Below are 15,964 nucleotides of genomic sequence, written 5' to 3' on the forward strand. Positions count from 1 at the left end.
AAAAAATTTGTGAATGAAAATAGTAATACCTTGTTAGAAATCTGAACATGAAGTGTAGTATTAATTAGTAAACGAGAATCTATCAGTTACACAAACATAAAATAAGTACTGCTGCTTCCAGTTGTACCATGGAGGCACGCTGAAAGGAGGTAGGAAATACCTTATAAATTTTATGGAACATTATTTTGAAACCCCCTTATCATAAATATCATTTTACCTGATCTAGAATGCTACAGACAATCACCACTTTTGCATTAAGATAGGAAAACAATCAGTTCATATATATATGTTATAAGGTATTTCTACCACTTCCCTAACGTGCCTTCGTGGTGTAACGGTAGCACGCTGGGCCGGTATTCCAGAGGTCCGTGGTTCGATTCCCGGCGAAGGCGGTTGCATATTTTTCATCTTTTCTGCTTCCAATTAACCTAATGACTCTACAATGTAAGAAAAACAAAGACTATGTAAAAGATCAAATTAGCAATAATATAATGTAAAAGATTAAATTAATTTTCCTTCTGTATTCAAAAAATAGTAACCTTTATTTGCACTGCTTCATTACGAGACTAAGCTATATCATAAGATTCTTATGTAATTCTGATGATGTAAATGGAACTAAAACTCAAAGAGCCAATAGTAAATTTATGGCAATATTAACTTTCCAATCGAAATGCATAGAGAGCCAAAACTAACTCGGTCTGAATTAAGATTTCACCCTAAACATAACGCACTCGCTTTCAACGCTTTGTCCTAGCTGGACTGCTGTCTGCCTGCTCCTTCTATCTTACTGCAAATTTATCTAAAATGTAAGCTTTTTGGAATAGGCACAATTAATGTGCGAACTTGTTTGTAGCTGCAACATGTTTGCTGAAATAAAAAATGAAGATTTAATCTGTCTTCGCCGCCAATTTCTATTCATTATGGATCAACAGTTCTACGCCATCAAAATGCCTGCCGGTCATTACTTCTGAGTTTGTTTTTATCAAACACACACACACACACACACATATATATATATATATAATAATAGGTAGAAACATTGTAGCGATCTTGCTAAAAAGTTATATATATTAATTAGTCGAATTAAGTACCTGAATGAATAAAATAATCTTTAAATTAAAAACAATTACGATTATAATTTTTTTTCCGAAAATTTTCTATAGCCTATACAAATGAAGAAAACTGCAAAGGGGAATAGAAACATGTAAGTAATATTTTAATCTCGAATGAAATTATAAAAAAATCTTGCCTAAAACTAACAATTCAATTTATTAGCTTATAAAAACTGATATTATATCAGTGCAGAGAACAAACAGCGTGAGTTAAATATCATTCATCATTAAAAAGAGTTTAGAAATCAGATCGCGAAAACAAGAAAAACAGAAGTAGGAGACATTTTAATTATTATATTCAGAGAAGATATTCAGTGTTTATCTGAACGGAAATTGAGTAATTAAATTCATTTCGTAATTTTTATAAAATTTATTTTTTAATTGAAATCCTTTTGTTTGCTAGAGATAACTTTATCGGTTGGATTTTCCCCTGTCGTCTTTTATTTAACAAAAGACGGGAGGGGGAAAAATCCATTATCATTCCGAATTCTAATGTACAGCTGGAACGATAAAATAACTAATTTTATAAAATTAATAAACTCGGATTGAGTAAATTAAAATGTTTCGTTTAAATACGTTTGAGAATGATTCATTATCTACATTACTTACTCGTATTAAGACAAAAGTATATATGAAATATTAATCATTTTTTTTCGTTGCAGTCATTTGAATACATCCATGCTTCATCAAAGATCACAATATATTGCCATTTATCTCTCACTAATAGTTTTCCTACAGAGTTCTACAATTGTTCTTCGTTGAGCCACATGCCTCGGCAAAAGCAGGTGAACATTATGTTCTTTAGCGTATTTAAGCTATATATCTTGGTTTATTATTTTATTCATTGTTGCTACAGATATATTTGAAGGCTCTGAAATGAAATTGATTTCTGCGTCTAGTAATTTTATCTTGTCTCCAACAATTTAACTTAGAAACGTTAGTAACATTACGTACATTTTTGGTTCTTCGATTGGAACTTCTTTCCTTGTAAAAGTAATGACTGACAGTTTTTCTGTTTCCGATTAATAGTATTACTAATTTTGCACTTCGTAATTTTAATACCATGCATTTGACAGCGTTTTTGAGTTATGGAATAGGAATCATTCTCTTCGGAAAGCGCAAAAATGTATTCTTCAATCCCCAGTTTGTTTCCATGCTGTATGTTGAGAGAAGAATAAATTTACTGCTACTTTTATTTAAAATTAAATAAAAGGTAGCAGACGATATTTCTCATTTCAAATTATAAGCTGTTGCCACAAACTTTTATTCCAAAACATTTAATTTTTTTAAAAGACAATTCTGTATCAGAATCACTCTAAAATTGTGTAAACACCTCTGTAATTTTAATAAGGTTTCCTAAAATTTTGTTTTCAACCTAACAAGATTATTTCAGTAAATCATGTACCATTTTTATGCTGTAAATGCTTTTATACTGTAACATAAAATACAATTTAACAGTTTTTATTTGAATTATAGATTAATAAATGGAAAGAAACTTACCTAAGGAAGATTTGTTACAGAAGACACTTGACAACTACGAGAAAAGAAAAGGAAAGTAAAGTAAGTTTATTTCGTAATTAGAAATTATTGAATAATTTGATCATTTGTTTGAAATATGTCATACAAATTTTAAAATGGTTCCTTTTTGCATACACAACAGCACGTCACAGCGCTGCTCCGATGAATATTACATTTCACAAAATTATCAAATGTACTCATAAGAGTGAATAATATACTAACTATATACTAATTACAAACACAGCATTCATTTCACAAAGGGCAAAGCCAGATGATGAATATACAGTAATTTCTCTGTAACGGCTGAACTTCAACAATATCATTTATGAACAGCAATTATGTTGACATAATGGTGATTATGTAAATATTAAATGTACAAACTCCAGAAATACTGTCTGAACACATTTTAACTGCAAAATAATTCATAAAGAGATAAATATTTCGAAATGTTGTTTATATTCACAACGGCAGTGATTATTTGCTACCTAGCAAACTTTCCCGCATAAAATGCCATATTACATTAAATAATGAAGATGATTTCATAAATGATATGTCAAACTGTTTAGTTCACAGCAATATTTCAATGGTAAAGCACCTTAAAGCAAAAATGTAGAAAAACACTAGAAAAAATAAACATATAAATTAAATAAATATACAAAAAGAGATAAACATGTAAATAGGTTAATGAAGAAAATACGTAATACTTTTCTAGGTAATGCATGTAATTCTCCCATTAAAAACTGTACCTGAATTTATTAACAATTCCTTTCCATTTCAGTCATACGTAAGTTATCTTATAAACTGAATATTTTAGATTATCACTTTAGAGATTTAGATAAACTGAATTATTAGAATAAAGATTTTCTTAAGTAGCGAAATAACTTTAGAGAAATATCAAAAAGGCGTCAAAATTTAGAGTTAATCGTGCTTTAGTTTTGCACACCTATGCTTAAATATTTAAGATATTTAAGTTTCTAAGATGTATTCCATAAATTAAATATCTGAAATACCTCTAACGTAGTTTAAAGTACCATTATTTCTAAATTTTCTACTCTAAGCAATAAATTTACACAGCGAAGGTTATTTATAGTTGTATTCCGGTAATTTTCACCAAGATATTTGCAACTATTATTGCTAAGTAACGCATTATTTCCAACCGCAGTAGAAAATGAAATAATTTCAATGCTTTAAGATTAAATCGACTGATAAGAAGTTGATGGAAAGAAAAGGAAGATTGATATTTGGAAATAATAATTTATTTCTGCAAAGTGCACAATAACTATCTATCTATGATTAAATGATTTTAGGATTATCTGATATGTATTTCTTTACGCACTGTAAAAACAAGAAACCCTCGTCTGAGTAATGGAAATTATATGGTGTATTTGAATTTTTCTTTTAGCTTAAAAGGGCTATTAGACACCAAATGGGATTTTGCGTCGTATTACTATAACAATATAAATGCGTTGTTTCACTTTTCATTCGAGTCTGCTGTTATTCGGCAAAATATAAGACATCTATATTTTATCAAACTGAATTAGATATTTATTAAATAAAATTTGTCTCTGGTGGATTAATAAACTATCTATATGAAAGCAATGGATACAGTTCTTAAAAATATTCGTTACCTACCTTTGAATCGAATTGATTTAAATAATAAAAATGTGTTTAATTCATGAGCTATCTATTTAAAATATTCAATATTTTCATAGAATAACATTATATATTTCTTATTATTGAATTCTGTGAAATTTTAATGAATTTTTGATTAACCAACTCAATGATTTGATAGCGAGCAGTGGCAACATTCTACGGAATAAAACATTTTTACCTCCAGCAAAATATTTGCTCTTTTTAAATAATTTGTGATTTTGCTGTTTAATTGAATTTTATGTGGCTTATATGAGAAGAACGTGAAATTAAAAAAAAAAAAAAAAAATAGAGGTAACACACAATACGTTACGTTAATAACGTAAAGACAAAAGATAAAGGTTTTGTAAGCCATCTTACTAAGAAAACTGATTGATGATGAACAAGCCAACACTTAACATTGCATATGGAATTCTAACCATACGCTGTTAAGCTGCTTTTAAAATCTTTGTGATTTTGCTGTTGAACTGTATATGGCGTAAGTACGAAGAAAACGCTGCTTAATAATAAAGCTAAAAAGACAAAAAGAAATGGGCGCAGAGTGTATTCAGAAGCTTGAAATCAGAGCGTGTTCTGCCTGCTTGAAGGCCACGTTGCTAACTTTGATTCTCTAGCGATAAGAATTCTGAGACGTTGAGCTATTCATGCCACTGGGCTTCTTTACGCCGATTTCGGTCAGAGTAGCTTCCGCGCTAGTTATACTGTGAAGCTGTTAGACTATTCTTAAACTTCCTTAATTTTAATTTATCCATTTTCTTTGACATAAGCTATTGGCTTCTGTAAGCACCAGCTGGTGCCGTCTGTTAAAATTTCTTTGGATTAATAAAAGCGTCCTTTACACCTTTTTATATACAAGAAACAGTAAATTTATAAGACACAGTGGTATTTTTAAGACAAAGTGGTATTTATAAGACACAGTGAAAATTCAGAAGCTGTCTTTTAAAGGTCTCGTCTAATTGTATGTTCCCGAAGAGGATCAGATCCTATAGGATAACAGCTTAGATATTCTTATCGCAAAAATCATAATAAATCATTCTAACTATATATAAGCAACAGTTATTCACGTTACTTTGCTGTTGTTTTTTCTAGTTTCGATGACATAATCCTTTATGTTTTAATTAATCGTATGTGTGCGTGTGTTTTCTTAATTACTGGTTCTGACAATTAAAAAGAAAAATAAAGCTTTGAAAATAACAATCGAATATGAGTTGAAAAAGTAGTCATAAAGAGATAAAATGCCCTCACGAGTGGCCGAGTGGTTAAGACAACTGAATGCTAGTAGTTCGTCCTGAATTCGAACCCAGGAGAACGGGCTAGCTGCATGATTGGTTTTCCCATAACATGAATGTGAGCCAGTTTCCCTTAGAAAGTCTTTCACGAAGACATCTTCCCCTTAGGTAGACAGCTCTCGTGAGCTTTGCTATATTTCAGTTAACCAAAGAGATAACATAATTACTGATTATGATGAGTAACATAATTACTGAATTATGTCAGTCTTCTTTACCACTATGCCGCAAAAAAGTGAGTTTTTCTAACAGGCCTATTTTAATAACCGATGTTTAAAAGGTTTCTCGCTATACGACTAGTATGCAGTTCTGTTTCTGTTGAATAGTCGAGACTTTACAGTAATTTAATTAATATCACAAAACTCCTACACTTTTGGAAGTACTTTCAAAGTAATAAAGAGGCCTTGTATGTAAGCCAGCTTCAAATACGACATGATATGTTGAAGATCGTTTGTAAGAAATGTATTTAAATGGTTAAAATATCGTATTTTTAGCTAAGTTAGGTACATGTGGTTTCTTTTAACGCTAAAATGAAGAAATAAATGATAAATAACCTGAATATAGCTTTTAGCTAATTCAACTGAATATAGCTTTCAGTTCTGAATACACAGCGAGTACGGTTTTCAGAAGGGCATTTAAGGAAAATTGAATTGGATTGGATTATTTAATTTAGGCAATGCACACGATAGCTACTTGCCTGACAGCTAAAAGACTAGATGGCTTTTAGCTCGACAGATTTTAATTGCCGCTTAGGCATTCTAGGAAGGAAAACAGTCCTTTTTATGTCCTGGTCAATATAGAATTCAAAATCTTTATCAGAAGAGTAGTCAGCATAACCTGAAATATTCAATAACATCAACTTTATAGAACTGATCATCAAAGAAAGCCGTCACACCACGTAATATCTAAATAAAAAATAAGTAAAACGACTTTCGAAGAGAAAAATGAAACAGAAAACAAGAAAAGTACCACAAAGAATAGTCTGCACGGAAAAAAAAATTCCAATTCAGATGCAAAACTGTTGTTCAGAAATTCGAATACACAAAAAGCAAGCCGACAATAGATCGCCCGCTGAAGGTTTGATCATAGCATACCAACATCCTAGCTGACAGACAGGACAAGAGGAAGGGCAATAGTTACACCGGACAATGGATTTTCATGGCGGTTGACCTCCGAGAATCACCCGATGCTGCATACCAGACACTTTTTCCCTTCCTCTCCTCCAATGGTTACATACAAGCGGGTAACTTATTGCATTAAATCGACCATGTAGTTGCTTTCGAATTGCCGCGACTGTGTTTAGGCTTTGTTTATTATGCAAGTGCTCCTGTCCAGCAATACATGGCTATCACCAGTAAAAGGATATGAAGAAGATAAAAAGTACAAATCTCACTAAATATACATATAACCATAGCGCAAAGAAGGGGGGTGATAAAAATAGCTTAAGCATTTTCATTTTTTACAAATAATACATACTCATTCTTTGCATTTGATTGAGGGGAGAAATTAAACTACCTCCATAAGAGACAGAAGATACTCGAAAAGTTCACTGACATACCGAAGGAGAAAGTTAATACTGAAAAGAACAAAATATCTCTCCCGCCTCCCCAAATTTATGCTGTTTTCGATAAATTCACTAAAGTAGTCAGAAAATGCCACGACATTCTTGGTTACATGTGACTGAAATATAATCATAAAGCCACATATAACAGTTGGCATTCAACCAAAATTTTCAAAGACAAGCAGGGTTTATATCCTGCTTTCTTTGAGAATTTTCGTCTTCCCGAAAGTGTGTTCTCTGGTGGTGTAACCGATAGCACGTCGTACGGCTAGCAATAAAAAAAATCAGGAGTTCGAATCCCAGCAACCGCAGCTCATTTTTCAGCTTTTTGGTTTCGAAGAAATCTATTAGTTCTATAAAATCCCAGGGTAACGCTTATATAATGTTACAAATGAGTATCTCTGCAGCATGAAAAGCTGCAATTATCCTCCAAATTCAGTTTCCTTTAAAATGATGAAGAATTATTAATCGAACATACGGACGAAATTCAAAGTAAGAAAGTCAGATGGGTTATCGAAGTATGTCAGATTTCATGGGGGCTATCTGCTTAAAATGAAGGGATGATTTTTTGGAGGTCTTTCTAAGGAAAACTGGCTCGTATTCACGTTACACATGGAGATAAGTAGTGGTCGAGTGATTAAGACTGCTGAATAATAGCAAATCGACTTGATTTGGGTTCGATCCCAAAAAAGAAGCTGGCTGCATGGTTGTTTTTTGTAATTTTCCTCATGTGTAACGTGAATACGAACCAGCTTTCCTCAGAACGTCTCCCACGAATGCATTCCTCCTCTTAGCCAGATAAATATTAGATGGGAAGGATGTAACAAAAATTAAACGGATATTAAATTGCTCCAATTACCAGACGCAATTTTTAATTTTAATATTTGTCCCTCAGGGGGCTCACTTTTGTGAGTACGGGTGTGGCAATCCCGAGGTACCCTAGCCCTTCAGGGGATCATCTTCTTGGTGAGACGGGTGTCACGATCCTGGAGCCCCAGTGATCTATCCTCTTTTCCGTCTCCTCTCCTCTTGGCTGGATCTTTTTCCCTTCCCTTCTCCCTTGTGGTTTCTCTCTACGGAGTTTGGGGCTCGTCACGAGAGGCTGGAACAGACCTTGTTTCTAGTTTTCAAGTGGGGAGAAAACTGCCCACGTGTTTGCCGTGCGTGGAGACCCGTGTCGCTGGAAAGGAGGGTCCTGGTAGTTGAGGGGCGAGGTACTGTCCCCAACACACTGCTTTGGCCTCTGCTTCAGCTAAACGGGAGGCACCTTAGTCGTCCTCACGGGTGTCAATCGGCTGGTCACTAGTCCTTGTGTCAGTGGCTTGGGGTCAAGCTCTCGGGAGTACCTGCTTTCGGGAAAGCCGACTGTGGGGCTTCAGTTTGCGTATAGGTCCGGCTAGCCCTAACACAGGAATCTGTGTTCCCTTGTTGGGCTCCGTGGTGGGCGGGGCCGTCGGACCCGAATCTTTATTCTTTCACTATGGCTTCTCATATTTACTTAATAAAAGATTTCGAGGTAACTCCAGTCACTCAAGTCAATCCTGTCACTCAAGTCACTCAAATCACTCCTGTCACTCAACCTAGTTCTGAAACTTCTACTCCTAAACCAGTCACTCAACCTAGTTCTGAAACATCTACTGTTAAACCAGTCATTCAACCTATTTCTGAAACGTCTACTGCTAAACCACTCACTCAACCACTCACTCAACCTCTCACTCAACCTACTTCTGAAAAGTCTACTGCAAAAAAATTACGTACAGATACAAATGAAAAAAATCATAACAATATTCCCCGTTTCCTAGTCATCTCTAGTCCTTCTGGCGAAATGCATAAGATGTCTCCTTTCGTAATAAACAAATACATCCAGTCCTGTATTGGTGAGCCGAGAAATATAAAGCGTCTCCGCTCCGGAGACCTGCTTATTGATACAACCTCAGCCACCCAGTCTGCTTCTTTACTTCAGATAACTAAACTTGGGCAAGCGAATGTGACTGTAACACCACATAAGTCACTAAACTATTGTCGGGGTGTAATCTCAGAATTCGACCTTCTGTATGTTTCTGAAGAAGAGATCGCTTCTGAGCTCTCCGAACAAAATGTCTGCGGTGTAAGGCGGATCAAGATGCGTAAAGAAGGTAAGTTGATAGACACGAAACACGTGATCCTTACCTTCAACACGCCTGATCTGCCTAAGAATATTAAGGCCGGATATCTAAATATTCCTGTAAGACCTTATATTCCAAACCCTATGCGATGTTTCCAATGCCAGCGTTTCGGCCATTCTAAGACGTCTTGTCGTGGCAGCCTTACATGCGCCCGATGCTCACAGATTGGCCACGATTCTGAAAATTGTACGGCTGCGCCTCTTTGTATAAATTGCAAGGGTGAGCACCCAGCATTTTCACGCCTCTGCCCAAAATGGAAATTGGAAAAAGAAGTGCAGACTGCAAAGTTTACGAGGAACATCTCATATGCCGAAGCCAGAAGATTAGTCCAGAGCTCACAGCTTCGACCAAATACATCATACGCCAGTGCTGTAAAATCATCTCGTACAGTCGCCACCCAAACATCAATAGGCACACAGACCCTAGCAAATAAAACCCATCCGTCTACATCAACAAGCAAAAAGAAAATGCAACCCATATAGTACAAAAGAAAGAAACAGTTATTCAAAGTAAGCCCAAAACTTCTACACAGAAAATATCCAATAAAAATAGAAGTCACAGCAATAGCTCTTTTGATGAGATGATTTCTGAATCTGCGGATTCAGACTTTATGGAAGTAGAAGAGGGTCTAGAAGTTCCCAGGCATCTACTTCCACGAAAAACAAAAGAACAGCACAGAAAAAACAAAAACCATTCATAATGGCCACCCTCATGTCATGGAACTGTCGCGGTTTCCACCGAAATTTCCTTGACATCAAATCTATAATAAATGTGTATCATCCTGTGTGCTTAGCAATACAGGAAACAAATTTGAAACCTGAACACCATGCAAAACTTCGGAGGTTTTCTTTCGTCAGGAAGGATAACATTGCAGGTGAGCGTGCCAGTGGAGGTGTAGGTCTCCTCTCCTCACTGGATTATCCCTCAAATGTACTTCCTTTGACGACATCCCTCCAAGTTGTCGCTACTCAAATAAATTTTGATATTATTGTTTCATTTGTTTCTTTGTATTTGCCTCCAAATGAGCACATTTATCAGCAAGATTTAAATAATCTAATAGAGCAGCTGCCTGAGCCTTTTATCATAATAGGAGATTTTAACGGCCATAGTCCACTCTGGGGAAGTAAAGATACAAATTGCCGAGGAAGACAAATAGAGCAGATGATCGAAGATCATAGCCTTTGTCTCCTAAATAATGGGCAAGATACGTACTTCCATGAGCCTTCAAGGACATTCCACGCTCTCGATCTTGCCATCTGTTCACCATCTCTGTTGCCATTTTGCACTTTTAGTGTCGGAAATGACCTGTACAACAGCGATCATTATCCTATTTTTGTGTCTCTTGCACGAAGAGGAGCAAACCCCGTGTCGAGAGTCCCTCGTTTTATCCTGGACAGGGCAGACTGGGAACTCTTCTCTTCCGTTGCAGAGCTGACAGAGGAAATGGTAGAAGGTGTGCATATCGATGACGCTGTTGAAGCTGTTACTAATACTATTATTCAGGCAGCTATGCTTTCGATTCCTAGAACATCAGGAAAAACACAAAAATATTCGAAACCATGGTGGAATCGCGACTGTCATGAAGCACTGAAAAAACAGAAAAAAGCATGGGGTATTTTTCGTAGATATCCTACTCTGCGAAACCTCATAGCTTTTAAAAGAGCCAAAGCAAATGCACGGAAAGTAAGAAGGCAGAGCCAGAGGGATTCCTGGATTTCATATGTGTCCTCAATAACATCCTCTACACCTAGTAAGCGGGTTTGGGAAAGAGTTCGAAAAGCATGCGGAATGTACAAAGACCACTCACTTTCCTTTCTGGAAAAAGATGGCCGAGTGATTAGCTCCATAGAAGAAATTGCAAATACAATTGGTGAGACATTTGCTGCCGTTTCTTCCAGCCGAAATTACTCACCTGCATTTCTTTCTATCAAGCAACGCTCTGAGAAAAATCCCATCGCTTTCAACTCTTCCAACTTTGAGCCGTACAATAGAGACTTTACTATGGTTGAACTAAAGAGAGCTTTGTTGCAGACACATAGGTCTTGTCCGGGTCTGGATGGCGTGTATTATGAAATGCTATAGCATCTGTCCTGTAAGTCACTGAGTGCCCTTCTCACACTTTACAATAGAGTGTGGAAGGAGCGTACATTTCCCAGTGCATGGAGGAGAGCTATTGTCATTCCTATTGCGAAGCCAGGGAAAGACCCGAGGAATCCCTCGAACTATCGGCCAATTGCCCTTACCAGCTGTGTTTGCAAACTGTTTGAAAAGATGGTAAACAGCCGCCTAGTCTACTTCTTGGAAAAGAATGATATTATATCGCCTTATCAGAGTGGTTTTCGAAAGGGAAGAACAACTGTAGATAACATGCTCCTCTTAGAGACATCTATTCGAAAAGCATTTGTAAGAAGAAGCCACCTTGTCTCGATATTCTTCGACATTGAAAAAGCTTATGATAAGGCATGGAGATACGGTATACTCCGGGATCTTCACGAGAGTGGCTTGCGCGGCAACCTACCAATTTTCATTCAAAATTTCTTGAACACTAGAACTTTTCAAGTAAGAATTGGCTCTGTTTTTTCGGATGTTTTTGAACAGGAAGAGGGTGTGCCTCAAGGCTGTGTGCTCAGTGTAACCCTGTTTAGTTTAAAAATAAATTCTGTACTAAAAGAACTTCCTCCCACCATCTTGGGATCTCTATATGTTGATGATCTGCAGATTAGCTGTCGAGGAGCAGACATGAGATATGTAGAGAGGCAACTGCAGATGGCTCTGATTAAGATCCAAGAATGGTCAGACAAACAGGGATTTAACTTTTCGAAACAGAAAACTGTCTGCGTGCACTTTTGTAGGAAGCGAGGTCTCCATCCTGAACCTGAGTTATACTTGAATGGTACAATTATTCCAGTTGCGCCTGAAGTAAAATTTTTAGGAGTGACGTTCGACCGAAAATTGACTTTCCTTTCTCATGTTTTAAACCTGAGAAAGAAGTGTCTAAAAACACTAAATATTTTAAAAGTGTTGGCGAACACCTCCTGGGGTGCAGAGCGTTGCTCCATGCTTCGCATTTACAGAGCGCTTATCCGCTCTAAACTGGACTATGGCTCAGTTGTTTATGGATCCGCTCGCTCATCTGTTTTGTTAAAACTGGATCCTGTTCACCATCAAGGTCTGCGGATTTGTTCAGGAGCTTTCAGGACTTCTCCTGTGCAGAGCCTATATGTTGACTGTAACGAACCATCACTTCATCTGAGGCGTGAGCAATTGTCCCTTTTGCAATATTTTAATACTCTATCTCAACCTGAACATCCCAATAAGCTGTGCTTACTTGATAATGAGTGTAACACATTATTTGAAACACGTCCATCCTGTGTTCCTACTTTCCCTTTAAGAGTTCGCCCTGTCATTGAGGAACTCTCCCTCTCTGATATGCACCCCCAAGCAGTACAGAATTTTGAAATTCCACCTTGGGAAAATTCACGGATCCAGCTTCTTGATGTTTTTAAACATCACGTAAAGGCGAGCACTAACGAGATCGTTTACAGACAACTTTTCGCTGAGCACAGGCACAAATATAGCAGTTATTATCCGATATACACAGATGGATCAAAGTCAAATGATCATGTCGGGATGGCTTTTGTATTTGAAAATTACATAGAGGGCAGATGCCTGCACCATGCTTTCTCTGTCCTAACATCTGAACTAACTGCAATATATTATGCTCTTTTGTACATCCCAAAGCTCTGCCACAAAAAGTTCATAGTTTACACAGACTCGTATAGTGCTCTTAAATCCTTGGAAGCTTTTCCCAACGCTCAGAATCCTGTGGTAGTGGATGTTCTCAAAATTCATAGAAATTTAATGATACGAGGATATGAAATCCTGTACTGCTGGGTTCCCGGGCATACGGGAATAAAGGGAAACGAGCTTGCAGACATCGCGGCAAAATCTGCTGTCGAACTGTCCAGTCGCCTTATCCCTTTTAGAGACATCTGCTGTGTCATCAAGGGAAAGATACGAAAAAAATGGCAGCAAATTTGGGATGTTCAGCATCACAACAAGTTGAGAAACATCAAACCTAGAATTGAGCATTGGGATTTTGCTGGAAATCGTAAAGAGGACGTTCTTTTGACTCGACTCAGAATTGGTCATACCAGAGTCACACATAGCTATCTTCTTAAAGCTGAAAATGAGCCTGTTTGTTTTAATTGTAATGTTTGTTTATCTGTTCGTCATATTTTAATTGAGTGTCAATGTTTTAATAGTCTTCGCCAGAAATATTTTAATAGCTGTGACTTACCTCTCGACCGTTTAATCGGAAGAGAGGTCAATTCTAATTTATTTTATTATTTAAAAGAGATTGGCTTTTATTACCAAATGTAATTTGTTTTGAAGACTGTGTCTTGAATGTTAATATGTGCTTTTAACTTGTTTTTATATGACTTCATCCTCTGGATTTGGTACATTTATCTACTTGTTTTTATTTATTGAATTTTAATGTCATCAACTGTAATCATCTCATCTTTTGTTTGGCGCGTCATAATCATCTCTGGTTTTTGCGCCATATTCACTCACTCACTCACTCACCCAATTTTAATATTTGGGCATATTTTGAAATTAGTTCTATCTATGTAAGTACAAAAATATTTTTCTATTTTTCAAAAAGCCACAAATCCCTTCAATTCTGACGTCCAACTGAGGATGCACGCTATGATCGCACGCCTTCTAGCTGCGTGGATATGCGTTAAAATAAGTAACACTTTGTAATATTAAACACATTTTCCAGTTAAAATATTCGTACATTTGTTAAAAATCTTTACAGCTCGAATTAATGAAGTTTCTTTGAATAAATATACAACAAATTGCTTTGATAACAATGTCTCCCTTAAATCTTTGAAGAACAGTTATCGACGCATTGCAGACAAATCCCTATTAAATGTTTGTTATACAAAGCCCTCGAGGTTAAATCCGAAGCGCCGTAGTTACATCGAGAATCTCAAACCCACAGCTTTCCGTAACACTACCTAGACGTCGAATTCCAGAACCACTCCCCGGAGTTGATGACGTGATTAACGCTGTCTGGCACTGTTGTAAATTATGCAAGGGGCCTATTTTCCACAAACTTCATAAAATTAGCGGCTGGTGCGGAATTCGGCTTTCCAATTATCGTAATAACGCAGCATGATGAAAGTAATTAGGCCAACGAGGCGATCAAAAGCACGATTGCTCTAGAGATGGCAGTCCGTGCTCATTTTCAGCTCTTTTTCTGTTGGGATCATTTTTATCCAGGAAAGAGCTCTCTTCAGCTCTCCCCAGAGAGACGACGTATCTTCCCACTGTGCTGGGAAGATTATGTGTGTGCGCAAGTACTTCAAAGAAAAGTTAATTACCGAAATAACACTCGAGGAGTGAGCTGCGCTAGGGATGGGAGGGATGATTTCTCCACTTAAATTGGATTTCGGTTTAAAGTGGTGCTTTAAAGCTTAATTAACAATGGCAGGCAGGCCCGGGCTTTACTTTTCTAAAACAAAACTGCCAAAAACGGAGAGGCTATTAAGTAAGCATACTGGAAGCACGAAAGTTACACTTTATGGTCTTTATAAACGATTATGGCGTCCCTAATGAAAACTTTTGATTGTTTTAGCAAAACACTTCAAAATATTACAACTGAAAAGATTTCGCGCTGATGAAGCTTCGCTGCCAGCGCGATGTAATGGCACTTTACAAAGCTTATTAGAATTAGTAAGTCTTGACTAAGATTTATGCCACTTAAATTAAATCAAGGCTAAGAAATTTAATAGTATTTTACATTATTTATTATTTCTACAATGATTAATATATAACTAATATTTATAGCAATGCAATATGTATAATATATAACCACCTTTGCTCTGTAATATGTAAAATTCATCATTTTATTAGTTACACGCTTCTTTATACACTTTTATACGGACTTTTGTGAATAATAATAATTTTGTGGATAATAAACTTTATTATTATCCACAAAAGTCCTTACCCGGCCTTTATTTTTGTAACCGTTAGTCGTAGACATATTGTACCTTCAGTTACAAAAATGTTTTAAATTGCTTAAATGTTATTTTGGCATTTTAAATTTAAAGTCATTAATTTTGTAAAAGTTACAAAACTTTTTATACCTTCCTACGATCCTTATATTGATAATTAGGAAAATTTTGTACGCGTTGTAAAATATAAAACAGAAAAAATTTGACGCTCGCACGACAAAAATTGACCGGGCTATTCGACATGAAATCGGAGATTATCGTACATAAATTGAAAAGCAAAATTTTTTCATATGCTCATAATTAAAAATAAAATATCAACTTAGAAAAAGGTTTCTGATTTAAGAGATTACGTAATAAGCATTTCTGTGCAGACCAGTTAGAAAAATTTTGAGCACTATAAGATTTTCCCCCCACCACAGACCACATGGCTATTCGTTATAGTCTTTCGACTGGTGCCGATGTGCCTTGCATGCTGAAAATGTACTATAATATTTAAACAAGATTGGGCAATGGAATGTTTGTTTTTTATTTGAAAGGAGTGAAAAGTTAATACATTTTTGTTCACAAATTTTATTTTCCAAAATTTTATAATTAGCTGACCAAAAAGCTTCTGCAATCACTATCACATCAAAATGTTATCCTCGTTGAT

The 15,964-nt window shown here is 36.0% G+C and overlaps 2 protein-coding genes across 14 annotated transcripts in view; one reads left to right on the forward strand and one right to left on the reverse strand.

Annotated features, from left to right (window-relative positions):
* Positions 1 to 15,964, reverse strand: part of LOC118188251 (tyrosine-protein phosphatase Lar-like) — a 1,537,039-nt gene that overhangs the window by 806,153 nt on the left and 714,922 nt on the right. For all 8 annotated transcript variants that reach the window (XM_085815767.1, XM_085815772.1, XM_085815774.1 and 5 more), the window contains one exon: positions 2,613 to 2,646. The gene's annotated coding sequence lies outside the window, so the exon portion shown is untranslated. The remainder of the gene's footprint in view (positions 1 to 2,612; positions 2,647 to 15,964) is intronic.
* Positions 1 to 15,964, forward strand: part of LOC118189724 (uncharacterized) — a 451,032-nt gene that overhangs the window by 269,371 nt on the left and 165,697 nt on the right. For 4 of the 6 annotated variants that reach the window (XM_085815776.1, XM_085815775.1, XM_085815777.1 and 1 more), the window contains 2 exons: positions 1,775 to 1,897; positions 2,589 to 2,672. In XM_085815776.1, the coding sequence (XP_085671902.1) occupies positions 1,775 to 1,897; positions 2,589 to 2,672 (207 nt within the window). The remainder of the gene's footprint in view (positions 1 to 1,774; positions 1,898 to 2,588; positions 2,673 to 15,964) is intronic. The other 2 variants (XM_085815779.1, XM_085815781.1) reach the window with 1 other exon arrangement.

This window comes from Stegodyphus dumicola, chromosome 4, assembly GCF_044657685.1.
Source record: "Stegodyphus dumicola isolate Sdum_Otavi_A_Nest chromosome 4, ASM4465768v1".
Taxonomy (NCBI): domain Eukaryota; kingdom Metazoa; phylum Arthropoda; class Arachnida; order Araneae; family Eresidae; genus Stegodyphus; species Stegodyphus dumicola.